The sequence below is a fragment of the Cetorhinus maximus genome, chromosome 7, assembly GCF_964194155.1.
Source record: "Cetorhinus maximus chromosome 7, sCetMax3.hap1.1, whole genome shotgun sequence".
Classification (NCBI taxonomy): Eukaryota; Metazoa; Chordata; class Chondrichthyes; order Lamniformes; family Cetorhinidae; genus Cetorhinus; species Cetorhinus maximus.
This window is the reverse complement of record NC_135885.1, coordinates 144,061,430-144,089,083: the sequence shown is the minus strand read 5'-3', so window position 1 is coordinate 144,089,083 and position 27,654 is coordinate 144,061,430. Positions and strand designations below refer to the sequence as shown.

Sequence of the window (27,654 nt, the reverse complement as noted above, 5' to 3'; positions counted from 1 at the left end):
TCCTGTGGGACTGGGAAGTGCTCATCATGTTCTAAGGGCATTGGTGTTTGTGATTTGATTGCCAGGCCTATGTACAAAAGTGTATTCATATGCTGCCAGGATTAAAGCCCATCGTTGTATTCTTGCTGAAGCTATGGGTGGTATAGCCTTGTCCTCACTAAACAATCCTAGGAATGGTTTGTGGTCTGAAAGGTTGTAAAATGGCGGCCGTGTACGTACTGGTGAAATTTCTTGACACTAACGTTGATGGACAGGCCTTTTTCTATCTGCGAGTATCCCTTTTCCACTATGGTGAGTGTTCTTGATAGGTATCCTATTAGCCGTTCCGTGCTGTTGTCCATCGAATAAGAGGGCACTGCTCCCACCCGTAGGGAGATGCGTCACATGTCAGCACCAATTCTTTCATCTGTTCATGATGCACTGATAGATTAGACGAGTGCAACAATTGTTTCACCTTTTATGAAAGCTTCTTTCTGGGGTGCCTCTCAAGACTAACGTTGGTTCTTTTTGAGTAGTGAATGCAGGGGGGGCCAGCACTGTAGACAAATTGGGTAAGAACCGCCCATAATAGTTGATCATTCCTAGGAATGATTTGAGCTCTGAGGCGTTCTTTGGTGCAGGTGCCTCTCTTGTGGCTCTCACTTTCTCCTCAACTGGGTGGAGGCCCTGTGAATCTACCCGGTGACCCAAATAGATCACCTCCCTCGCTTGAAATGTGCATTTTTTTTTAAATGCACTCCAGCTTGCAAGAAACATTTTAAGACTTTTTCTAAGTTTGCTAAATGCTCTTTCTCAGTGAATCCTGTCACCAATACATCGTCTAAATAGACTACAACCTGGGACAGTCCCTGCAGTAAGCTTTCCATTGTTCTCTGAAAGATGGCACAAGCGGAGGAGACACCGAAAGGCAATTGTGTATATTGGTACAACCCTTTGTGGGTATTAATTGTGACAAATTCCCTCAAGACATTATCCAACTCGAATTGTTGATAAGCATGACTCATGTCAAGCTTTGTGTACGTTGTCCCTCCTGTCAGCTTAGAACACAAGTCTTGGATTTTTGGAATGGGGTGTCTGTCAAGCTTAGCTACTTTATTAAGTGTCAGTTTGTAGTCTCCACAAATTCAGACGCTTTGGTCGGGTTTAAGGACAGGGACTATGGGTGCTGCCTATTCCAAGAACTGAACAGGTTGTATAACGCCCAGTTTCTCTAGTCTGTTCGGTTCAATGTTGATTTTTTCTCGCAGGGCGTATGGCACCAGACTCACCTTCATGAAGTGCTTCTGGATCCACATGAATCTTGGCCAACAGGCCCTGGATTTTCCCCAGTTCGTCCTTAAAGGCAGTGACATATTTTCTAAGTAGCTCTGGTAGCCCACTTGCTCTCAACTGGAAAATTTCAGCCCATTCTAACTTAATCTCCAGGAGGCTTGGCCCTTTACCTGCGACCACCATCAAGGGTTTGCTGATTGGCTTCCATAATGGACAGTTACTCTGCTTATGCCTTTTATTTGAATGTCTTCACCCGTATATGTTTTGAGTTTGGCATCTGCTTCTTCTAAACTTAATTGATGTTCACCATTATTCAAATATCTGAAGATATGTTCCCCAACTACTGTAGTGGAAGCTCTTGTGTCCACTTCCATTCTAACAGGTTTGCCATTTACTTTCACTGTGACAAATATTGGTTCTGTCTTTCCAACTTTCAGATTAAACAACGAGTAAATGTCTGAATTTGTTGTTTCAGGCTCTTCTACATTGTAGATTTCATTGGGCATCTTCTTTTGTTCACAAGCCTGCCTGAATCTTTCCTTGCATGGCCTCATCATATTTCCATTTCTATGACAAAAGCAGCATTCGGCTTTTTTAAACTGCCAATTGCTAAAAGATGATTGTTTCCGCCTCTATTAAAATTGCTCTTTGATTTCACTGATGAGTTATTTTTCTTTATTCCTTGGCTGGCGGGGATTGTTTCCTGCTTCCCGGGGGAGTCTCGCTTTCTCGCGCCTCTTTCGGCTGAGGATTCCCACCCAATGTGGAGGACGGCGCCATTTTGCGCACCCTGTTTTGGTTTTGAGTCTCTTACTGCGCTTTCCATGGCCAGCGCTATCTCTAGCGCCTTCTTGAAATCCAGATTTACTTCAGACAATAATCTTTTCTGAATAGTGTCCTCTTTCACACCACACACTAAACGCTCTATGAGCATGTCTTCCAGAGTCATACCAAGCTCACAATGTTCCGTTAGCTGCTTCAAGTTTGCCACATAGCATGCAATTGTCTCACCCGGGGATCTATTTCGCAAATTAAACCTGAACCTCTGCATCGTGACTGAGGGCTTGGGTTGAAAGTGACCCTTCATGAGGTCCACAAATTCATCTAAATCTGGGGCACTGGGTGCCGTCAGACTTCAAATCAGACTGTAGGTTTGCTCCCACAAGTACTCAAGAATCGCTCGCCTCGTCTCTCTCCCCCGTAATCTCATTCACTTGAAAAAAGAACATGAGGTGTTCCATGTATTGAGACCAATTGCCTGTGGCTGGTTCAAAAGGATCAATTATCCCAAATTATGGCATTTGAGAGGGGATAACTTCTTCAATTCTAACAGAGCTTGCTACTTACAATCACTGGGCAACGTACAGTGCCGATTTCTTATTAACTTGATTTCTTCTGTTGAATTCTGTTTTATCCTCATCGCCAGTTTGCTATTAATGATAGAGTTGATCTGCAGACAATTCTTGGGTGGAAACTTTAAGTTTATTTACAATGTACTCAGCAGCAGCTATACACGTGCTTTCAACTCCATTCTATCTCTACACTGACAGCTGAGGTAGCCCGAGCTGCTACTCCTATTGGTTACTACAGATCATGTGATCTTGCCTAACAAGTATTATTCTTAAAGGTACATTACACTAAATAAAACCATAATTACTACAAGGTCCTTCTATTCTTTTTTCCCTCATGCATTTGCCCAGCTTCCCCTTCCTCATGCATTTGCCCAGCTTCCCCTTAAATGTATTGATACTGTTCATCTCAGCCATTCCAGTGGTAGCAAGTTCCACATTCCTACCACTCTCTGGGCAAAGAGGTTTCTTTTGAATTCCCTATTGGATTTCTTGGGCACTATCTTGATGGCCTCCAGTTTTTCTATTCCCCACAAGAGGAAACATTCTCTCTCTGTCGGTCTACTCAATCAAAACCTTTCATAATTTTAAAGACCTCTATCTGATTACCCCACAATCTTCCCTTTACAAGAGAAAACAGCCCCACCCTCTTCATCCTTCCCTGAAAGATATAACACCTCAGTCCTGCTGTCATCCTTGTGGATCGGTTTTGCACCCTCTCCAGTGCTTCCTGTACCCTTTCTATAATACGACAACTAGAACTGTGCACATTACTCCAAGTGTGGTCCAATCAACTTTGATACAAGTTTAGCCTAACCTTTTCTACATCTCAGTTCTATCCCTCCAGAAATAAATCCTAGTGCTCAGTTTGCTTTTTTCTGGCCTATTTAATCTGTGTTGTAACTTTAATGATTTGTGCACTTGCTCTCCCAGATCTGTTTGTTCTTCTCCCCCACTCTTTTCCAAATGATATGTGACCTCTTTATTTTTCTTACCAAAATGCAATACCTCACGCTCGTCTGTGCATTTGCCAAAGACGCTGAATAATACCACACCCAACAAAGATGCAACACTCCCTTCACTGACCTACACTGGCTCGGGCCTGGCCACATCAGAATTTTGAAATTCTCATCCTTGTTTTCAAATCCCTCCACATCTTCACCCCCTCCCTATCTCTGTAATCTCCTCCAGCCCCACAACCCTCCAAGATCTCCGCACTCCTCCAATTCTGGCCTCTTGAGCATCCCCGATTTTAATCACTCCACCATTGGCAGCCGTGCCTTCAGCTACCTGGGCCCTAATCTCTGGAATTCTTTCCCTCAGCCTCTCCATCTCCCGGCCTGTTTCTCCTCCTCTAAGTTTTTCCATTAAAACCTTTTTCATTGACCGAGTTTTTGGACACCTGCTCCTTACGCGATGGTGTCAATTATGTTTGTTAATTACTCCTGGGAAGCTGCTATGTACATACAAGCTGTTGTTGTAATCTTATAATATTAACTTGAAAGCTATAGTTAGCATTCAAATTTCCTTTTGGTAAAGTATTGGTGCACCAGAACAGCTATTAGCCATTGTTTTTTTTTTGGTCCTGCCATAACCTCTGTCCCCTAGCCAACAACTCCATTACTCTCCATGGCCGTAGTGTGAGGCTGAACTAGACCATTGGTGTCTAACTTGACCCTGATCTGAGCTTCCGACCCAATATCTTCTCCATCACTTCACCTCCGTGCGTAGGCCATCTCTGCTCCTGCCTCCGCTCATCTACTCATGGAACCCTCATCCTTACTTTAGTTGTTTGGTAGCACAGAATTTGAGTATTGATGAAAGAAGAGGCATGTCTAAGCTTTTCGTCTTGCACTCACCAGGACACTCGCGAGAATACCAATTTAAGGGGGAAAACAACAATTTATACTGTATGTGAAGAGAGTGCTGATTGGTCGGCAAGTGGCGTTGCCATGGAGAATACACCACTGATGGTGACTGACAGTTAACTGCCAAGCAACTGCGCAAGACGAAAAGCTTATACATGTCTCTCTTTTTCAGGCAATCCTTACCTTTGTTACCTCCAGGCTCCTGGCCAGCTTCTCATCGTCCACTCTTCGTAAACCCGAGCTCCTGTTTCCCCGTCCCAATTCACATCGAGTGTTGTTCACCCATCAGTCTCCTGTGAGGCAACTTCAGATGTTTTATTACGTTACAGGTGCCACATCAATGCAAGTTGTTTGGTTTTCTTGTACTGAAGACTCAGGAGAATTGATTATGGAATAAAAAAACCGGTGCTTTTCTGTTTTCCAGGGCCAATCCTCGTAATTTCAATTTTGACAATGTTGGAAGTGCATTGCTGGCCTTGTTTGAAGTGCTGTCACTGAAAGGATGGGTGGAGGTCAGGGATGTCATCATTCATCGAGTGGGCCCAGTAAGAACATTCTGCATCATATATATATATCTAACATTTTGAAACAATTGTGGTAAGAAGGAAGGCAAATGGCACCTCCCCTTTATTGCAAGGGGGTCGGAGTGCAAGTGTAAGGAAGCCTTGCTACAATTGTACAGGGTTTTGGTGAAAGCACATCTGGAAAAGGCAGTACAGGTTGGTCTCCTTATCTAAGGAAGGTTATACTTGCAGTGAAGGTTCATTAGATTGATCCCTGGGATGAGGCAGTTGTCCTGTAGTAAGAAGTTGAGTAGAATGTGTTGTCTTGAGTTTAAACGAAAAGTGGGTATCTTGTTGAAACATAGGATTCGGTGGGGGGGGGACTTGATAGGGTAGATGCTGAGAGGCCGTTTCCCTGGCTGGCGATTTGAAACTAGGAGCATAGTCTCAGGTTAAGGGATCAACCATTTAAGACTGAGATGTGGAGGAATTTCCTTGCTCAGAGGAATGTGGATCTTTGGAATTATGCCCTCCAGAAAGTTGTTAATGCTCAGGTGTTGAATATGTTCAAGGCTGAGGTCAATGGATTTTTCAACACTAAGGGAATCAAACGATATGAGGATGAGGGTGAGAAAGTGAAATTGAGGTAGAAGGGTCAGCCATGGTCAAACTGAATGGCAGAGCAGGTTCAAGCAGCCGTCTGACCTACTCCTGCTCCTATTTCTTATATTCTTTGTGTCCCAGATTTTGCAGTCAGCAGCAAAAGAACAGCTCACCATTCATTACATTAACAACTGCCACAACTCTTTGTGGGCTTTTGATTGGCAATTTAGGAAATCCTTTTCAACATGGTGCTCTCTACAGGAGCTCTGATGCATGTGCAAGTAACACCAAAGCTCTTCAGCCAATCAGACTCAAGAATCTTCACTGAGTCACGCAGACTGTAAACCAGGGAATATAAAGAATATTTAATTCCTTTGTAAAATCAGTCACAGAAAGTAAGTAAAGAGAGGGAAAGAAAGATGGGATAAAGCGCAAGAGATTTAAAAGTGGCAGAAAAAGTTTTTTAAAAAGTTTTCAAATCTCCCAAAAATAATTACATTCAGAAGGAATGAGAGTCCATACTTATAACATTACATTTTCAAGGCCAGAGAGGTTGTTTGAAAGTAATCAAGGCTGTTAAAAAATTCACTTCCACCTGGATGAACTGGCCCTAACTTTTTCTGGCATGTTGAGTGGGTAAATTAGTAGAAAAGTTCACACCCTTCATGCATTTCAATTGTGAGTGTATTGGCAAAGTACCAATATAACCAGGCTGGTGGAGGGGCAGGGAAACCTGAACAGCAACTTCCTGATTTCCATGCTTAACTGCGTATGCGTGGGTGCCGGGAGTTGTTGTTCGCCTACTCGTTAATAATAACGAGCGCTAATAGCCGCACCATTATTGTTAAAGCAAAATCCGTGTCACTGTGCCTAACTTCGAACTCTCTGCCCACAGATTCACGGCATCTACATCCATGTCTTTGTGTTCCTTGGCTGTATGATTGGACTGACACTCTTCGTTGGAGTTGTCATTGCTAATTTCAATGAAAATAAGGTCCGTTTAGTCACCCCTTTTAAGAAAACCACATGCTGTGCTCATCCTTTACTGCTTCCAAACTAGATATAAACGCATGATAAAGAGCTGTCTCTATTCTGTTTTGTTAAACTTGTGGCACAGCTAGTTCTCTTAGCTCCCTGTAATTAAACATCAAAGTTATTGCTGTAATTCTGATGATTTGTGTAATGTATTGAAAAAAGATGTATCGCTTTACAAAATCCATCATGCCCCTAAATCATTTCACAAGATATTTATACTTTATAATAAACTTCACAGATATGATTATTTCACAAACATCAAACGTTATCATATGTATTGATTAGAAAATCTATATTAAGTGAAAATGCTCCAATTGATCTTCTCCATCAGGGTGAAAAATGTATTCCATTGTGAACTGATCAGTGAATTCATGTCCTTGATTTTTTTCTAGGGCACTGCCTTACTGACTGTGGACCAGAGGAGGTGGGAGGACTTGAAAAGTCGATTGAAGATCGCCCAGCCGCTCCACCTTGCAGCTCGGCCTGGTAGATACCCTTCGGTCTGATTGACAAAACATTCCAGATTGCAGCACCTTCACACCTCCTTTCTAAACTTACACAAGGGAATTTTTAACGCCCCAATTCAGCCAAAGAGTAATCCCTTACCTTCAACCCAGCTGTCAGTCACATTCCATAACCTTCTCAAAGGTGGCTATACAAAAGACACTTACCCACTTTCTTTCGTTTCCATTATTTTTCTTCCTCCTCTTGTCATGTCCCTTGGAATGCGTTTGACTGCATGTTGTTGCTCTTGTTTCCTTTTTCCATGGTCACTGCCTTATTAAAGCATTTCAAGAAGCACCATGCTTTCAGCAAGATGTTAGGAATATGGGAGTGTACAACAGCAACTTGCATTTATATAGCACCTTCAATGTCAAACATCCCAAGGCACTTCACTTGGAGTGTTATAAAGCAAAGTTTGACCCCAAGCCACAGAAGCAGATATTGGATCAGGTGACCAAAAGCTTGGTCCAAAGAGGTTTTAAAGAGAGTGTCTTAAAGGAGGAGAGAGAGGCAGAGAGGTTTAGGGATGGAATTCCAAAGTTTAAGGTCAAGGTAGCTGAGGCACAGCCACTAGTGATGGAGCAATGAAACTCAGGGATGCTCAAAGAGGCCAGAATTGAAGGAGCGCAGAGATCTCTGAGAGATGTAGGGCTGGAGGAGGTTACAGAGATCTCTGAGAGATGTAGGGCTGGAGGAGGTTACAGAGATCTCTGAGGGATGTAGGGCTGGAGGAGGTTACAGAGATCTCTGAATGATGTAGGGCTGGAGGAAGCTACAGAGATCTCTGAGAGATGTAGGGCTGGAGGAGGTTACAGAGATAGAGAGGGAGGGGCGAGGCCATGGAGGGATATAAACACAAGGATGAGATTAATTGAGCTTGAAATACTGGGACCAGTTCAACCTCTAACTCAATTATTGAGTTTGTTTTTAATATTTTTGGTAGCAATCAAGTTGTTGGGACCAATAATAAATACACCAGACATCACTGAGAAGCCTCAGGCATGGGTTTTAATAGTGATTTGTGGAGCATGGAAGATAAAGAGTTAACTTTCATTAAGAGCCATAAAACTAAAACTCGCACTTCATCAGAAGCTGGGCAGAGTATACTGTAATAGCTGAACATGTTATATTGCCCTCTCTGCTGCCCTGTCTGTTGGGGAGGTGTAAACAAATTTATTTCAATAATGGCTCCCTGCAGTTGAACATGTTAGTCTTAATTACTCAGCGCAATACACAAAACTGGGGAAAGTAAAGTTCCGCTTATATTAATTTTGCCTTCTTGGATTTCCTCCTCATTTCATGCACCACATTTATGCATCTGTCCATGAAAAAGAACTATGTTTGAAAGGACTCACTGGAGTGATTCCCTTAAGATATGCTGCGAAAATGATATTGCACCAACTTTTCAACTGGCTACTTCAAACATTAACACCACCAAAAACAATTCTTAGCTTTAATTATTTCATTTTAATTCCTTCATGGGATGTGGGCATCACTGGCTAGACCAGTGTTTACTGCCCATCCTCGTTTGCCCTTGAGAAGGTGGTGGTGGTGAGCTGACGTCTTAAACTGCTGCAGTCCTTGTGGTGTGGGCACACCCGCAGTATTGTTAGGGAGGGAGTTCCAAAGTTACTTAGTTACTTACTTGATAATCCCCTTGATAAATTTCAGCAATAGTTACAGGGTGAAATCTCTTGTATTATGAAATGGAAATTTGGTGGTAGTTGAGTAAATGGAATTCTCGAGATAGGATGAGATTTAAGGAATGTGCTGATTTGAATTCAGGATGATCAACATTTTGTAACAGAAAGGGTTTTAGGTTTTGTCGCTCTTTGAAGAAATTTGAAGAAAAATCTAAGCAAGTTTTGCTTGTTTCTATCTGTAGTGAAAATGGAATTGAGGCTTATCTGCCAACTAAACCATTTTGGAACTCGAGATTAGAGTATGTCAAGTGTGCAGATTCATTCATTCAACCTATTCTCTTGTGATTTTTCTTTTTCTAACCAGTAAATCTTACATTCTTCAGATTCTAGGTTAAGGTTGCAGGTACATCTTTTCAACAAATACTTCATCATTATTTTTTTAATTCAGAAGAAGTTCCACTTAAGTGTGAAGTGAGGTTTTGGACTCATTCCTTAAGTTTAAAACTTGCATTCGATAACTTTGCGCTCCATATTATAAAATGGACATAAAGGCACTGGAGAGAGTGCAAAAAAAATCTTTGCAGGGATGATACCGGAACTGTGAGGTTCTTCCTATCAAGAAAGCATGAACATACCGGAAAGAATTTTCTGGTCGGCGAGTGGGGGCGGGGCCCGCTCACCGACAAGTAAGATGGCGCGTGGTGATGTCGGGCGGGTGTCCCGATGTCACCGCGCGTCATTTAGATTTTGAGTTCAGTGGGCGCACAGCTGACTCAGCTGCAGGCCCTCCGGACTGTCCAAGGCCTATTAAGGCCTGTTAAAAACTAATTGATATAATTAAATGAGCTGCCCGTCGAACCTTAAGGTTGGGGAGTCAGGCGAAGAGCCCAGGCGGCCTTCGCATTCTTCATGGAACCTCATCCACGGGCGGGATGAGGTTTCATGAAGTGTTTAAAAATTCAATAAAAATTATTTTAAAAATTCATTGGCAACGCTTTCACATGAGGGGACATGTTTTAAAAGTTTTTAATTACGTTATTCAGATGTTTAAAAGTTCTCCCTGAGGCAGCTCTGTACCTCAGGGAGATTTCTGTGCTCTTTCACATGCAAGAGCACAGGCCCCAACTCAGGGATTCCACCCCCGACTCCGCCCCCCCCACCCGCACAGGGAGCGCTCAGCGCTTCTGGGCGCACGTCAACGCTGGGTGGGCCTTAATTGGCCCACCCATGTAAAATGGCAGCGTGGACCAAATCGGGGGCACCGATCGGGTTTGTACCCGCCCCCACACAACCCCCACCGACGGGCGGAATATTCAGCCCACTGGGTTTCTTTTCTGTTGGAAATGGAAGGTCGGGGAATTGGAGTATCTATTCAATGTCTTCGAAATCTTGGAAGATTGTGATGGAGTTTTCAAGGTGAGAATGTTTCCATTTGTGGGGAAAAGAAAAATTAGAGGCCATAAATATAAGATAGTCACTAATAATCCAATAGGGAATTCAGGAGAAACACCAGAGAGTGGTGAGAGTGTGGAACTCATTACCACAGGGATTGGTTGAGGTGAATAGTACAGATACATTTAAGGGGAAGCTGGATAAACACATGAGGGAGAAAGGAATAGAAGGATATCCTGATAGGGTGAGATGAAGATGGGCGGAAAGAAACTTGAACTGGCATGGACTGGTTGGGCCAAATGGCCTGGTTTCTGTGCTGTACATTGGTGTAACTTCCTTCTATTGTGTTTTGTTTACCAGACAATGGTGGCTTCCGAGCTAAAATGTACGATATAACCCAACACCCGTTCTTCAAGAGAAGCATTGCAGTCCTTGTCCTTGCCCAGTCTGTGCTGCTTTCATTGAAGGTACTTTACATTCTGGACAGGAGTTAATGATGTTTGCGTTAATGTCAGTTTGTTACACTTTTTGAAAATTGATGTACATTGCAAAGAAATGATTCTGTGCACTTTGTCACTTCTTTCATGTGCTTGAGCTAGTGAAGTGTACAGTCCACTCAAAATACACAGAGCAAACACAATGTTACATCACTGCAGGAGTTCCTCAGGGTAGTGTCCTCGGCCCAACCATTTTCAGCTGCTTCATCAATGACCTTCCTTCCATCATAAGGTCAGAAGTGGGAATGTTCGCTGATGATGGCACAATGTTCAGCACCATTCGTGACTCCTCAGATACTGAAGCAGTCTGTGCCCATATGCATAAGACCTGGACAATATCCAGGCTTGAGCTGGCAAGTGTCAAGTAACATTCGCACCACACAGGTGCCAGGCAATGACCATCTCCAACAAGAGAGAATCTAACCATCTCCCCTTCACATTCAGTGGTATTACAATTGCAGAATCCCCCACTATCAACATCCTGGGGGTTACCATTGACCAGAAACTGAACTGGCGTAACCATATAAAAACTGTGGCTACAAGAGCAGGTCAGAAGTTAGGAATCCTGCAGCGAGTAACTCACCTCCTGACTCCCCAAAGCCTGTCCACCATCCACAAGGCACGAGCCAGGAGTGTGATGGAATACTCCCCACTTGCCTGGATGAGTGCAGCTCCCACAACACTCAAGAAGCTTAAAAACCATCCAGGTCAAAGAAACCCTCTTGATTGGCACCACATCCACAAACATTCACTCCCTCCACCACCAACGCACAGTGGCAGCAGTGTGTACCATCTACAAAACGCACTGCAGAAACTCACCAAGGCTCCTTAGACAGCACCTTTCAAACACTTGACCATTACCATCTAGAAGGACAAGGGCAGCAGACACATGGGAGCGCCACCACTTGCAAGTTCCTCTCCAAGCCACTCACCATCCTGACTTGGACATATATCGCCGTTCCTTCACTGTCGCTGGGTCAAAATCCTGGAACTCCCTCCCTAACAGCACTGTGGGTGTACCTACACCACATGGACTGCAGTGGTTCAAGAAGGCAGCTCACCACCACCTCCCCAAGGGCAATTAGAGATGGGCAATAAATACTGGCCTAGCCGGTGACACCCACATCCCATGAACGAATTTAAAAAGCAAACATAAGAATACAGATTACCTGGCCGTTGCTGTTTGTGGGAGCTTGTTGTACGCAGATAGGTTTCCGTATTTCCCACGTTACAACAGTGACAACACTTCAAAAGTACAGACTTCCTTCTCTGTAAAGAGCTTAGAGATGCCCTGAGTTTGAAGGCGCTATAGAAATGCAAACCTGTCTTTTGTGCAATTCACACACTGTCACGCTTCCCTACTGGTGGGTTTGAAAGCTGGGAGGTCGGGGGAGCTTGTAAGATCCAGCAGGTGGCCTTCCCACAACCTACCTGTCTGCTGGAGGAGGCATCAGTCAGACAGCCCTCTCTTGGCCAATTGAGGCCCTTAAGCAGCCAACTGATGGCTACTTAAGAGCCTCATCCCAACCCCACTGCTGTTTTACCCGCACCAGGGAGAGGCCCATGCCATGTGGGAAGGCGAGCAGCTTGAGCTGTGCGGGCTGGTGTCGGGCCAAGTGGGAGGGGGAGAGCTTCCATTGAGAGCCCCTGGGCAAATCAGGGCACCCACCCTTTGCCCAAGGTCATCCCCGCCCTGCCCCAACCTCTTGAACTTGCCCCCACCCACCACCGCATCCCTCACTGAGACCCCTGACTTGCCTGGGCCCCTTGGCCTGATGAGATTGCCTATGGTCCCAGCAGTGGCCACCGCTGCCTGCGGGTGTTGCTGGGACTACAGAGCTGCCAGCCAATCAGATTATCTGGCAGCTCTCTAAGGCGGGACTTCCTCCCCAGACAGGAGCGTAAGCCTCCCCTTAGAGCAACTAACACTGCTCCCAGCATCAAATTGCTGCGATGCAGCTGTTGGCATCATGAGTGGGCTCACCCCACCCACACAGTGTTTTAGCTGGGGTAGGGGTGAGGGCGGGGGGGTTATGGGTACCATGGTGACCTGTAAAGTTCAGCCAAATGCATATGTAATGTTGAAAATAACGCACTGCCTTCATACCGTGCCCTGTAAATAAATAGACAATAAAGAATTTGTTTGCTTTCTGTCTTGCAGTGGGACGTTGATAATCCAATTACAGTTCCTCTGGCAACAATGTCCGTTATTTTCACCTTTATATTTGTCCTTGAGGTAACATTATTTTTAGTTTTATTTCTCCCTCTCTGCTAAATGTTTGGTTACGGTAATAGCAGTTTTCATTATTATGTCTCCTTGGCTGTCTGCTGCTGTTGGAGCTGGTTCTTACCGATGAACAAGGTCATTTTTACTGACAAGACCTTTTCTTAGAACTGAAACAACAGATACAGTAGGGGAAGACATGTAAAAATAAATGGTATGGCCCTATTTATTTTAGATGAAACTCTCTCAGATGTGAAGATGGATTTTCTTAATTCATTTGTAAATAGATTGAACTTATTACTTCTACTGATGGTTTTCAACACTGCACATATCTGTGTGCACTGGGAATAGTGCAATGTCACGACGAGGACAGTTTGTGACTGCAATATGAAATTACTTTTTAAGAAGTGGAGGTATCTAGGAGTAAGTATAATAACTTTCCTCTCAATCTGACCCCAAAAGTTCTGCTTTCTCTTTTTGAATTACTTTTTCTGAAAGTTATCTCCCTGTCTACAGTTTTGCTGGAGGGCACATACGCTGGAATGATGTAGGATTGGAAGTGAAATCTGTTTCCCGTTCTCCTCCTCTTATTAGGTCCTTTCTGAAAAGAGAGACTTGTGCGGGGTGTGGGGTTGGCGGGGTGTTGGTGGTGTGGCTGGAGGGAGGTCACTTGCAATGGTACCAGCTCCTGTTTCCATCCTATCACGTGTGATATAACTTTTAACATAAAAGGCGCGATTCCTCTCCCCATGTTATATTCCGGAAAGCCAGGTAGTGAAAGATAGGATGTTGCACTTTTTTTTTATATAGGCATTTATTTACTGGGATACATGACAAGCATGCATATCCTCGCTCAAACACCATAGTTTCAGTCTGTTCCTATTTATAGGAACACAAGTGAATCTCCAGTTAATGCCCATGATCTGCATATAATTAAACACAATTAATATACAATTAACACCGTGACTGTAAAGGCAGTGCACCTTCAGTCTTAAGAGCACAGACTAGTGTTGATCCATTTGTTTTTGGGTAAATGCAAAAACTTACATTCAACCTCCAGCAACAATATTGCAGTTCCATTACAGTAATAGGAAAGTAGAGTTTGAATATGATGAAGGCATATTCCTGGCACTGAGCTTAGTAAATGTAAACATTTACTGCCGTGGTAAAAGAATAATTTTGACAGCATTGTCATCTCTGTATCCCACTGAAGATGTTATATGACATTCGAGTGAGATGTTAAAGCGAGGGCCCAGTCTGCCCTCTCGGGCGGATGTAAAATATTCCACACCATTATTTCGAAGACCAGCAGAATCCTCCCCAGTGTTGTGAGTTAACATTTATCCCTCAGCCAACATCCCTACAAAAAAAAAAGTATCTGGTCATTTATCACATTAAATCAGAAGTAAAAGCTGGAAATCTGAAATAAAATCAAAAAAATGCCAGTAACACGCAACAGGTCAGACAGTGTCTGTGGAGAGAGAAACAAGAGTAAACTTTTCAGGTCACTGACCTTTCGTCAGAACTGTTTTTATTTTATCTACCTCATTGCTGTTTGTGGGAGCTTGCTGTGCACAAATTGGCTGCTGCATTTCCCCACGTTTCAACGGGATTACACTTCAAAAACTACTTCACTGACGGCAAAGCACTTTGAACATAAGGACAAAAGAAATAGGAGCTGAAGTAGGCCATTCGGCCCCTCGAGCCTGCTCCACCATTCAACAAGATCATGGCTGATCATCTACCTCAACTCTACCTTCCTGCACTATGTCCATATCCTTTGACTCCCTTAGTGTCCAAAAATCTATTGACCTTTCTCTTGACCGCACTCAATGGCCGGGATTTTCTGGCCCTGTTGCGGGCAGGACCCACCACCGGTGAGGCGGAGCCCCAGCCAGAAATCCATTGACTTGCGGCGGGACCGGAAGATCCTAGCGGTAGGTGGGTGCGGAAAATCCCGCCCAATGAGTGAGCACCCATGGCTCGCTAGATAGAAAACTCCAAATATTCACAACCTTCGAATGATGAAATTTCTCCTTATCTCATCTCAGACCTAAATGGCTGACCCCTTCTCCAAGGATATGACCCTTAGTTCTAGACTCTCCAGCCTCTCAGCATCTAACCTGCCAAGCCCTCCACTAATTTTATACTTTTACAATAAAATCACCTCTCATTCTTCTACACTGTAGAGAATGTAGGCCCATTCTACTCAATCTCTCCTCACAAGACAACCTTTTCATCTCAGGAATCAGTCAGGTGAACCTTCGTTGTGCTCCCTCTAAGGCAAGTACTCCAATCTTAGGTCAGGAGACTAAAACTGTCCACAGTTCTCCAGGTTTGGTCTCACTAAAGCCCTATACCATTGCAGCAAAACTTTCTTACACTTCTACTCCAGCCTCCTCGCAATAAAGGCTCGCGTACCATCAGATTGTACAATATAATTAACATTCTTGTGTGTATTTGCTGTTGGGTCAGATTTGTGCACTGCATGTGGCTTTGAAGCTTTTCAAAAGAAGGGAACATCTCTGTTTAAATGTTGAATAAAGTTCAAGTTTGTACACAGGAACAGGAGGAGGCCATTCAGCTATTCGAGGTGGATTCGTCATTCAATGAGATCATGGCTGATTTATATCTTAACCCCATCTACCCGCCTTGGTTCTGTAATCCTTAATCCTCTTACCCAACAAAAATCCATCAAACTCACTTGTGCAATTTTCAATTGACCCTCAGCCTTGGCGGTGTTTCGGAGGACAGAGTTCCAGATTTCCACTCCCCTTTGTGTGAGGAAGTGCTTGCTGACATCAACCCCGAATGGCCTGGCTCGAACTTTAAGGTCCTGCCCCCTTGTTCTGGACGCAGCCCCCACACGCCCCACCACCAGAGGAAATAGTTTCTCTCCATCTACCTTGTCTAATCATCTAATTATCCAAAACACCTCCGTTAGAACACCCCTTAATCTCCTATCCTCGAAGGAATATAAACCTAGACTATGGAGCTTGCCCTTATAATTTAACTGTTTGTAGTCAAACTATCATTCTGTAAAATTGGATGTTATTTGAAAGCTAAGAGTGTGGAACCTTTTACCAGTCTACTAGAAATCTGAATGGCTGACTGCTCATTTGTAGGTGAGTTATCATTTAGCATAAGAGTGGTTAATAATTAACTCCCATCTTATTACCTGCTGTTTGATTATCTATTAGATGTGTTTCCAGCTTTGGAAAACACAAGAACCTGCAATCTGCTATTTAATAATGAACTCTTGAGAATTAAAGGTCAAGTTGTTAGTGAGATCTGCATTTCATAGTTACTTGGTATTCTTTGCAGGATTTGAAAGAAAATGTTGGTAAATTAATAAGACTAAACATTTTCATTAATATTTGGCACCACACTGGAAAGCACCTGCTTTTAGGATGATAAAGTGGGCAGTGACATGTCTTCACTGGGAGACCATTTACTGACCAGTCACGCACACTTGATAGATAAGTAATTGAAACCAGGCGAATAGGTTCAACATCGTTACCGAAATCTTTATTTAAGGGAACATGACCCAAAACTTACGAAAATGTGAATTAAATGTACAAAATCATTTTAAAATGTTAAGCTTGAGGCAGCTTTTCAAATTGTTGCACCTACATGTGGGCACCGAAGGTGTTAGAAAGAAGGCGGAGAAGATTCACACAAATATTTCCAGGGCTGAGAAACTGCTCTCACATAGGTAGATTGGAGAAGTTGGGACTGTTTTCCTTGGAGAAGAGAAGGTGGAGAGGAGATTTGATAGAGGCATTCAAAATCGCGAGGGGTCTGGACAGAGTAGACAGGGAGAAACTGTTCCCACTTGTGGAAGGATCGAGAACCAGGGGCACAGATTTAAGTTAATACCTAAAAGAAGCAATGGCACCATGAGGAGAAATTCTTTCTACACAGTGAGTGGTTAGGACCTGGAATGCACTGCCTGAGAGTGTGGTGGAGACAGGGTCAGTTGTGGCTTTCAAGAGGAAGTTGGATTATTATCTGTAAAGGAAGAATGTGCAGGGCTACAGGGAGAAGGCGAGAAAATGCACTAGGCGCATTGCTCCTCCAGAGAGCTAGCGCAGACACGACGGGCCGAATGGCCTCCTTCTGTGCTGTGGCGATTCTGTTACTGACTGGGTTTCCAGTAGGGGGAGAGAAATAAAAATTGGAAAGGTGGGCATTTACTCTTACCTGGGTTGCAGTATGTGGTTGAAGCTCAGGTGGTTAGCAGTTATTGGTCAGGGTTTTGCAGTCAGCAACAAAGCAACAGTGCTTGGAGATGGCCCTGGAGAAAGCTGCCTACAAAGACCCAGTGACCTCTGGTGCGGATTCCCCCTTCCCTGACATCAGTTCAGACCTGCTGCCCAGTCAAGGGGATCGCCAGGCGCACAGCAACAGTGATGTCAGCAAATAGGGTCAACAGCCAATCACATTGGAAGTGTCCTCACAGACAGCAAACCAGAATGTTAAAAGCACTTGATATCCTTCACTTTTAATTTACATTTTCAGATCGTGAAATAAATAGCTGTGATTGGATTAAAATAGAAGCCAAAGATGAACAGACCCTTACACAAAAAAAAATAATAAAATGTTTATAATTATGGAAAAATTTGGCATCTCTCAAATATAAAATTAGCTTTTTAGAGCCAGTGAGGGTGCAGTAATTACGGAGTTAGTGCACTGTTTAAAAACCCAGTTATACCTCAGATGAGGTGTAACACATTCAAGGGGTGTTACAGTGGGACTAATGTTACTGCTGTGACAGGTGTGACAGCTCTACTCGTGGTGAAGATCAGCTGGTACAGGCAGTCCTCGACTTTGACATTCGAGTTATGACGCTTATGGCACTTACATCGTTTATAAATTGTCACCCTGTTTTGACTTTCCCACCTCGGTTTTGACTTTACGACGCCACGCCAGCAAACAACTTCAAACGCTCCTATGTCGATAGGAGCATCGACATCCTGCGCCCCCCGCCATCTCCCTGACACTAGATGCTCAGTTGCTGTTCCGACGCCGTTTTTACATGGCGAATCTTTGTGTTTCCAAACCTTTTCTTAAAATTTAGCGTTTCCTTGCCATAATAATGGCAGAAAAGTGTAAATCTGGTGCAAGTGATGTTTCTTCGTCTAAGAAACGTAGAACAATTACTATGGAAACAAAAATGGAAATAGTTGAGAGGTCCGAAAGAGGTGAGACGCACCCTGAGATCAGTAGAGCTTTGGATATCCCCCTGAGTGATTATCATGACCATCCTGAGAGACAAGCTAAGAATTCAGGAACATGTTAAGGGCTTGGCTGTGATAACTAAGCAGCATGTTGGACTTATTGCTCAGGTTGATAAACTGTTAATTGTTTGGCTGGAGGGCCAAAATCAACAGTGCGCTCCTGTGAGTTTAGGCATAATTCAGGAAAGGGCTAGGAGTCTTTATGATGATCTAAAGAAGCAACAGGGGGAGAGTTCTAATGCTGAGCCTTTTAGTGCAAGCAGGGGTTGGTGGATGCGTTTTAAAGCCAGGGCTAATTTTCATAACATCAGGGTCCCAGGTGGAGCTGTCAGAGCTGCTGAGGAGGAAGCTCGTGCTTTTCCTGACACATCGGCTGAATTCATTGAAGAGGGTGGGGATTGTGCATGGCATGTTTTTAACATTGACGAAACTGGGCTGTTTTGGGGGAAAACAATGCCGTCGAGAACCTACATTACCAAAGAGGAGAAACCCATGCCAGGGTACAAAGCTGCCAAAGATAGGCTCACTCTTTTGGTCAGTGCCAATGCTGCAGGCGACCTTGAACTTAAACCTTTGCTTGGGTACCATGCGGAAAACCCCAGGGCTTTCAAGGGATTTTCCAAGGCATTTATCCCAGTGATATGGAAATCCAATCGTAAGGGATGGGTCAATAGGAAGATTTTTGAGGATTGGTTTAATCATCATTTTGCGCCAAGTGTCAAGAATTAATGCAGCAAAAACAATTTTGCACTTAAAGCATTGTTAACCCTCGACAATGCTCCTGGTCATCCAGCCATCCTTGGTGACAAGCATTCTGACATCAAAGTCGTGTTTCTGCCCCCCCAGCACCACCTCATTGTTGCAACCCATGGACCAGGGGATAATTGCATCTTTGAAGGCCAACTATCTTAGGCACATATTTGCCCAGGTCGGCAGTGCAACTGAGAAGGAAGGCGGACCAACTCTGAAGGAATTCTGGAAGGGCTTCAACATTTAACCATGCAGTTAAGAACATTGGTGATGCACGTAATGAAGTCAAACAGTCAAATTTGAATGGTGTTTGGAGAAAATTGTGACCTGAGTTTGTGTCTGACTTCCAAGGCTTTACAGACACTGTTGAAGAGGAGACCAAAAATGTTGTTGAAATGGGCAAAGAACTCAATTTAGACATTGCACCAGAGGATGTTAATGAGTGGCTGGCATCACCTTCTGAAGAATTAACAAATGAGGACCTCATGGATTTGGAACAGCAAAAAGTGGCAGAGGAAGAAGGAGATGCACCCACTGTTGAAGAGACTCCTCACAAAGTCTTGACATCACAAGTGTTGGCTGAGACATTTCAATATTTGGAAGCCGCTATGTCCCTGTTGAATGCAATGCATCAATGAATAGGGGCATGTGCAACATGTACAGCTGCCTCAGAGAACTTCACAGGAAAAAGAGGAGAACATCTGTCCAAACTTCCTTGGACACTTTCCTTAAGAAAGCAAACAGAACTCCAGAAAAATCTGCAACCAAGAACCCTGAGAAGACTCCAGCCAAGAACTCTTCAAAATGCCCCAACCAAAAGCCCTTCAAAAAGTCCAGCAGTCACCTGAAAGAAGTCCTTCCAAACCACCTCAAAAACCCCGGAAAACCTCATTCAGTCAGACCCACCCATGAGTTCAGGAATGCTGAAGACAAGGTATGTGGAAAAAAAAAGTTTAGGCTCCTTGATGCCACACTCTGTCAAATGCTGCCTTGATGTCAAGGGTAGTCGCTCTCACCTCACAGAATCACAGAATCACACAGTGCAGAAGAGGCCCTTCGGCCCATTGAGTCTGCACCGACGCGTGAGAAACACCTGACCTGCCTACCTAACCCCATTTACCAGCACTTGGCCCATAGCCTTGTATGTAGGGGTAATGTGCAGTGTACGGTACAGTACTGTATTGTACACTACTATATTTCTATATGCTTTTTAGCTTATTATGTGATTTTTATGTCTATATGATTGCTATTTACAACATAAATACATTAATGTTATATTACTCATCTATAATTGATTGAGTACAAAATTCTGGGTTATTTTGGGTGAAAATAGGGAACCAACAGGAACCAATCCCCCATTTATAACATTGTTCTTCTGGGAAAATCAGTCCCGAGTTACGACATTTCATCTTAAGACGCGGTTTCCAGGGACCAATCGTATCGTAAGTCTGAGGACTGCCTGTACTAATTGGGGAAAGGTTAGGGCACGTATGTAAGAACCAGCTTACACCTGCGCTGGGGGAACTGTGAGGAAGGGGGAAGTAGTCAGCACTTATGTTATACTGGGTTTTATGAATAAGCCTAAGTTGAAGAAAGACTGGCTCCATCTTCTTCCTTTGCCAGATGGATGTTCAGCGCGTTAACAACCAACAGTGAAAAATTGTGGAAGATCTCATGAATTCAATTGAATTTCCATTCATTGCTGTCTGGGGCTGCCTCAATAGCGCACCCTCTGGAGAAGCGTGGAATCGCTGACAGCAACCTGGGTTTCCGCATCATTCTGCACGTGTGCAGACTCTGGAGGTTGCTGCCAGTTTCCACGGAGTAATGCTGTTGAATGCTGACGGTATTCCCGTCACCGGCACCGAAAACGCAGCACAGTTTATATGGAAGATAACACACAGCCAAAAAAAAAAACAAGAAAGAAAAAATGATGAATAATCAGATTTCACAACAAACTTTAGCAAATACACCCTGGAGTGTATCAAGATAATAGTCCATTAGAAGAACAAAGATTATGTCATAAAACGGGAGATAAAGCCTTATCACAACCACAAGAGACAGAAATGTTTGCAGTATTTTCTGTTACAATTTTCTTGAAGGCGGACAGATAATGATAGATGGCAGATTCTCATCGCACAATTTGAAAAACTAGCAATTTGGGATTTATTACACTGACTGATGTAAAGGAATAAAATTGCATGGACCTATACAGTATCAAATGCATCAGCACTTGTAAACCATTTTCATATTCAAGGCATTGTCCTTCAATATTGATTGGTCCTAATTAAAGTCAGTTAAGATCTGCCTCTTAGTGAACTCATTAAATTTAGTTTCTTATCCTCTGCATAACTCTTGCACTCCAGCAGAGATCAGATCAAATGTCCCATGCATGACGTGAGCTCTCACTAAAGTATGGTTCAAATATGCCTTTCAAATAAACAAATAGAGCTTATATATTATTCGTACTTTGGTGTCACATACTTGTCAAGTGGGAAAATCCAATTAGTTGCGTTTGATTGGTGTTTATAGACCACCAGTGAGAGAGTCCAAAGTGAGGAGCCATCGGCACAAGATGGTCACCCCTAATAAATCCAATAGGGAATTCAGGAGAAACCACTTTACCCAGAGAGTGATGAGAATGTGGACCTTCGTAACACAAGGAATAGTTGAGGGAAATACAGTTAACAGGAAGCTGAGAAGAAGAAAGGAACAAAAGGATGTGTTGATGGGGTGAGCTGAAGAGGGGTGAGGTGGGGAGGCTCGTGTGGAGCATAAACACCAGCATGGAGCAGGTGGGCCAAATGGCCTGTTTCTGCGCTGAATAGCCTAGGTGAGCTTTGTAAAGAGGCTTCTGAGCTCTATTTATATACGTGTTTGAGCAGGGTGATCTTTTTTGTTTGTTTCAGGTAACTATGAAGATCACTGCCATGTCACCATCTGGCTTCTGGCAGAGTAGGCGGAACCGTTATGACCTGCTAGTGACGTCACTTGGTGTAATATGGGTCGTGTTACACTTTGCTTTACTTGTAAGTAACCCACCAATTCACTCATTCCCATTTTATGCTGTAAATTAGAAGGAACAGTGTCACTTACTAACAGAGATTAGGGTTAAGTGGGTTCCTGAAATAGTCTCTCTTGCAGATTCCCATTTTCCATTTTAAACGTAATTACAATCTATGATGTAATGACATGACTGTCACCAAGCCCCTCACTGAGCATAAAATTTACAGCATAGAGACGGACTGTACCAGCCCTTATATTCTACTTGAGCTGCTCCCACCCTACTGCATCTCACCCTATCCACATATCCTTCTGTTCCTTTCTCCCTCATGTGTTTATCCAGATTCTGATTAAGTATTAGCATTCTATTTACCACAACAACTCTGTGGCATTGAGCTCCACATGCTCACCGCTCTCTAGGTAAAGAACTTCCTTCTGAATTCTCTGTTGGATTTATTAAGTGACTATATTATATTTGTGGGCCCCTAGGTTTGGTGCCACCACAATTGGAAACATCTTCCCTACCTCTACCCTATCAAACTGCATTATAATTTTAAAGATCCCGATCAGGTCATCCCTCAGCCCTCTGTTTTCTAGAGAAGAGAGCCCCAGCCTGTTCGATCATTCCCGATAGGAATAACCTCTCCGATATGGTATCACCCTCATAAATCAATTTTTTGGTGCCTTCTCCCATTGCGTCTGTACCCTTTTTATAATGTGGAGACCAGAATTGAGCACACTATTCCAAATGTGGCCTAACCAAGATCCTATGTGTGTCAGAGGTGCAGTCTTTCGGATGAGACATTAAACCAAGGCCCCACCTGCCCCCTCAAATGGACATGAAAGATCCCGTGGATTATTTCGAAGATGAGTAGCGGAGTTTCATCCAGTGTCCCAGTCAAAATTTATCCCTCAATCAGCATCACAAGAAGCAGATTATCGGGCCATTATCACATTGATGTCTGTGGGATCTTGCTGTGTGTAAATTGGCTGCGTGTTTCCAACATTACAACAGTGATCACACTTCAAAAGTACACCATTGGCTGTAAACTCTTTTGAGATGTCCAGTGGTCATGAATGCAAGTCTTTCTTTTCTTTTAGACAAAATGTCTCTGGTTTTCAATTCTATCCTTAGAAATAAGGTCGTAAGATATAGGAGCAGGAGGTTGACAATCGGCCCATTAAGCCTCCTCCGCCGCCATTCAATAAGATCATGGCTAATCCACTGTGGCCTTAGCTGCACTTTCCCATCTGCCCCCCATAACCCTTGACTCCCTTGTCAATCAAAAATCTGTCTAACTCAGCCTTGGATATATTCAATGACCCAGCCTTTACTGCTCTCTGCAGAAGAGAATTCCAAAGGCTAACAACCCTCAGAAAAGAAATTCTTCTTCATCTCGGTCTTAAATGGGAGAACCCTTATTTTTCAAAACTGTGACCCCTTGTTCTAGTTTCCCCCACATAAAGAAACATCCTCTCAGCATCCAACCTGTCAAGTCCCCTCAAGATCTTATATGTTTCAAGAAGATCACCTCTCATTCTTCTAAACTCCAATGAGCATATAGACCCAACCTGCTCAACCTTTCCTCATAAAACAAACCCCTTCATCCCAGGAATCAGCCTATTTAACCTTCTCTGAACTGCTTCCAATGCAAGTATATCCCTCCTTAAGTAAGGAGAACAAAACTGTACATACAACTCCAGATGCAATCTCCCCAATATGCTGTACAGTTGTAGCCAGATTCCCTACTGAGATACCCCATCCCACTTACAATAAAGGCCAATATTCCATTTACCTCCCTAATTACTTGCTGTACCTGCATGCTAACTTTTTGTGATTCATCTACAAGGAATGAACCCAGTGTTTTGTTTGCCTTGTCTCCAGCCTTAAAAACCTGCAATTATACACACCCGCCACTCACACGCCCGCCTCTCACACGCCCGCCTCTCACACGCCCGCCTCTCACACGCCCGCCTCTCACACGCCCGCCACTCACACGCCCGCCACTCACACGCCCGCCACTCACACGCCCGCCACTCACACGCCCGCCTCTCACACGCCCGCCTCTTACACACCCGCCTGCATCCTCTGCTTCCCAGACATTAGATTCCTGTTTGTTCCAGTTTGTGGGACCCAGTGCCTAATTATTCATTACATTCTCTACAAAATTGCCATGTGAAATGAGATATAACAACAATTGTTCCCTGTCTGTCTTACCCAGAGAGAAATAGCACAGCCACTGGCACTCACTGTGCCAATTAGCTATTTCACAGGAACTCAGTTAATTGTGACTTGAAACAGTTAAGCAGACGATATCTTGTTTTTCTATGCATTCTGCATATGAAGTGAGACTATCTTTACAGAGAATATGTAAATATGCTGCAGAGGCAGAGCACGAGGCCTGAATTCCAATCAGAAACAGAAGACTATTACTCAGCTCCCTCTTCCCTCCATCATTGCCCCGCACCCCCCATTCTTCATGTGTGATATGTTCCCCATGTGTGTGCCTTTGTCCACAGTAGCGAAAGTCGGAGCTCTGGAGGAATATCGTCAGATTAGCAAACTTTGAAAGCTATTCTGTACCATTCCATTCAGTCATGACTGATCTGTATCTTTACTCCATCTACCTGCCTTGGTTCCATAACCCTTAATTCCCTTACCCAACAAAAGTCTTATCAACCTCCAGTTTTGGAATGTTCAGTTGACCTCCAGACCCAACAGTTTTTTGGGGGGAGAGAGTTCCAGATTTCCACTCCCCTTTGTGTGAAGAAGTGCTTCCTGACATCACCCCTGAACGGCCTGGCTCAAATTTTAAGCTTCTGTCCCCTTGTTCTGGACTTTCCTCCCTCCCCACTCCTCCTCCACCACCACCCCCCCCACCAAACCCACTACCCACCCCCAACACCCAGCAGAGGAAATAGTTTCTCTTTATCAAACCAATCAAATCCTTTTAATCATCTCAAACGTCTCAATTAGATCACCCGTTAATCCTCTCTCCTCGAAGGAATACAAACCTAGTCTACGTAATCCACACTCGTCACTTAACTCTGCAGTATTACTCAGATGTTACTGATTTGAAATTGAAACAAATCCAGCCATTTTATTCATGGTGGTAGGAATTGAGAATAGGAGAGCAATTAAAAAAAAACAAGTTTTAAAAGTTGAAGATGACGAAAGGGCTTCTCTTCAATCAGGCAGACGTAGAGAAGGTGTTCCCACTTGTGGGGGAAACCAAAACAAAGGCTTGTCCAGTCACTAACAAATCCAATAGGGAATTCAGGAGAAATGTCTTTATTCAAAAGAGTGGTGAGAATTGTGGAACTCACTAGCACATGGAGCAAGGTGAACAACATGGATGCATTTAAGGAGGAAGCTGGATAAACACATGAGGGAGCAAGGAAGAGAAGGATATGACAGTGGGGTGAGATGAAGTCGAGTGGGAGGAGGTTGGTGTGGAGTATAAACGAGGACCAGTTGGACCCAGCGGCCTGTTTCTGTGCTGTAAACCTGATGTAACTCGAAGGGTTTGTAAACGTTTGCTTCAACTAGTTCAATGTGCTTATTGTTCATTTACAGAATGAATATACATACATGATGGGAGCCTGTGTAATTGTATTCAGGTTCTTTTCCATTTGTGGAAAGCATGTGAGTACACAAACTAAATTAGCAACACTGCACTTTATCAGAGGATGTGCAGCATTTGTGGTGGTTGTGAAGTAAATGTGCAGTTGCATTGCCTTCATTTACCTGTGTTCAACTCATGCTGTGCATTGTGTTCCTGTTGTCACGTGCTGAGTGAATAATGCTGTGATGTGCTTTACATCTGCTCATTGCATTCATTTGTGTTTTTGTTTGCTTTGATGTTGCTCTCATTTCCCTCGACCACAACGAGATGTCACAGTGCGGGTTGATGTGTCCATCGTTCTCGATAACCAGACGGTGCAGAGATTTGATCACTTCAAGGAGCTGAGCCATTCCCGTTTCAGGTCCATTTCTGAGAGAAGTTTAGGTCATCGCAATGTAAAAGAAAATTAAAGTAAAGCATAGGATTTACCTTTAAAGCTCGATCTCTCGCTTGGAGTTTTTTTCAGTTTGTTGAGACTGACACTGTATTTAATACATTCACTGAGTTGGGTAACAAGGCAATTATATTGCTAAGACTGTGGGTCATTGAATGTCTTGTCAAAAGTGTAGAGTTTGAAGTCCTGAAGCCTTCACTTTAACAAGTAGCAACTTTCACAAATCTATTAATACAAGTAGTATCATTTCTCCGCAATGTATGTTTAGTCAGTGTTTGAATGCAATCAAGTGAAGTGAAAATCCTTTGATTTATGGTTTCAGGTGACACTGAAGATGTTGTTGCTGACAGTGGTTGTCAGTATGTACAAGAGCTTTTTTATTATAGTGGGGATGTTCCTGCTGCTTATCTGTTACGCTTTTGCTGGAGTTGTTTTGTTTGGAACTGTCAAATACGGGGAGAATATCAACAGGTTTGTAATTTTATTCCCCCATTGAGACCCTGATAAGTTTCGGTGAATGTCGCTCCAGTCTGTAGAAGTGATAATTACTCGGGCACACACTTCATATGGAGACAAAGCGGACGTGTTCTGGGAGAGTTCGCAAAGCACACATGACGCTTGCATCCTGGTCCATAGGGACAGACAACAACCCCGTAAACCTGGATGACACTTTGCACTCTCCATAAACTTCAGTTCAGCCAAAACACTGCTGCCTGTGTCCCAACACACACTAAATAGTAAGCCAATATTTACAATAGTAATGATGAAGATGTGCTGTGTAAGGACCACCTTTCATAGAAAAAAAATCATTATTTGATATATATATATAATACATTATACAGATAAATCACACAGTGCAGAAGAGGCCCTTCGGCCCATCGAGTCTGCACTGTCAGTTGACAGTTCAGATCTAACTGTTAAAATTTGGGCAGGTTGTATGTTGACTATTTTCATGGTTTTACCAGTTTGGTTGCTCGAGATGAACTATTTCTCAAGTTAATCCATTTGATCACTACTTTGATAATTAGAAAGATTCGTCCTTCTGTTTTCCATGCAGACATGCAAATTTCTCCTCTGCTGGGAAAGCTATCACCGTTTTATTCCGCATTGTCACAGGGGAAGATTGGAATAAGATTATGCACGATTGCATGGTGAGTACCTGACCCACATCCGGCATCGGGACAACAGCACTGCCATTGTCCACAGCCAACACTGAGGAACCTATCCTGGTAGCTGTGGCCTCAGAGAGGCAGGAGTTGGCAAGGGGGGGTGGGGGAGTCCAGAACAAGGGGGCAGAACATTAAAATTAGAGCCAGGCCGCTCAGGGGCAATGTCAGGAAGCACTTCTTCATGGTTTAGGGAATCAAGGGATATGGGGAGAGGGCGAGAAAGTGGAGTTGAGGCCAGTGACCAGGCATGATTGTATTGAATGGTCGAGCAGGCTCGATGGGCTGAATGGCCTACTCCTCCTACCTCTTATGTCCTTATGTTACAAATGGTAGCAGAAATCTGGAACTTTTCTCCAGAAAGCTGGAGGTTAATTGAAATTTCAAAACTGACATAGATTTTTTGGGGGGTAAGGGTATTAAGGGTTACAGCACCAAGGCGGGCAAATGAAGTTAAAAAATAAATCAGCCATGATCTAATTGAATGGCAGAACAGGCTGAAAGGGATATAAAACCTCCTCCCAGGCCCTATATTTTCTCATTGGGTTAGCTGCCCTCTGTTCTGGATCCTCCCACCCTTGGGTC

At 43.6% G+C, this 27,654-nt stretch overlaps 1 protein-coding gene across 1 annotated transcript in view; it reads left to right on the top strand.

Annotated features, from left to right (window-relative positions):
* The window catches only part of nalcn (sodium leak channel, non-selective), a 201,302-nt gene that overhangs the window by 149,672 nt on the left and 23,976 nt on the right, over positions 1-27,654 (top strand). Inside the window, exons 28-36 of the mRNA XM_078546046.1 lie at positions 4,914-5,034; positions 6,491-6,589; positions 7,023-7,116; positions 10,530-10,636; positions 12,828-12,902; positions 21,790-21,909; positions 25,461-25,529; positions 26,226-26,374; positions 26,961-27,054. Coding sequence (XP_078402172.1) covers positions 4,914-5,034; positions 6,491-6,589; positions 7,023-7,116; positions 10,530-10,636; positions 12,828-12,902; positions 21,790-21,909; positions 25,461-25,529; positions 26,226-26,374; positions 26,961-27,054 — 928 coding nt within the window. The remainder of the gene's footprint in view (positions 1-4,913; positions 5,035-6,490; positions 6,590-7,022; positions 7,117-10,529; positions 10,637-12,827; positions 12,903-21,789; positions 21,910-25,460; positions 25,530-26,225; positions 26,375-26,960; positions 27,055-27,654) is intronic.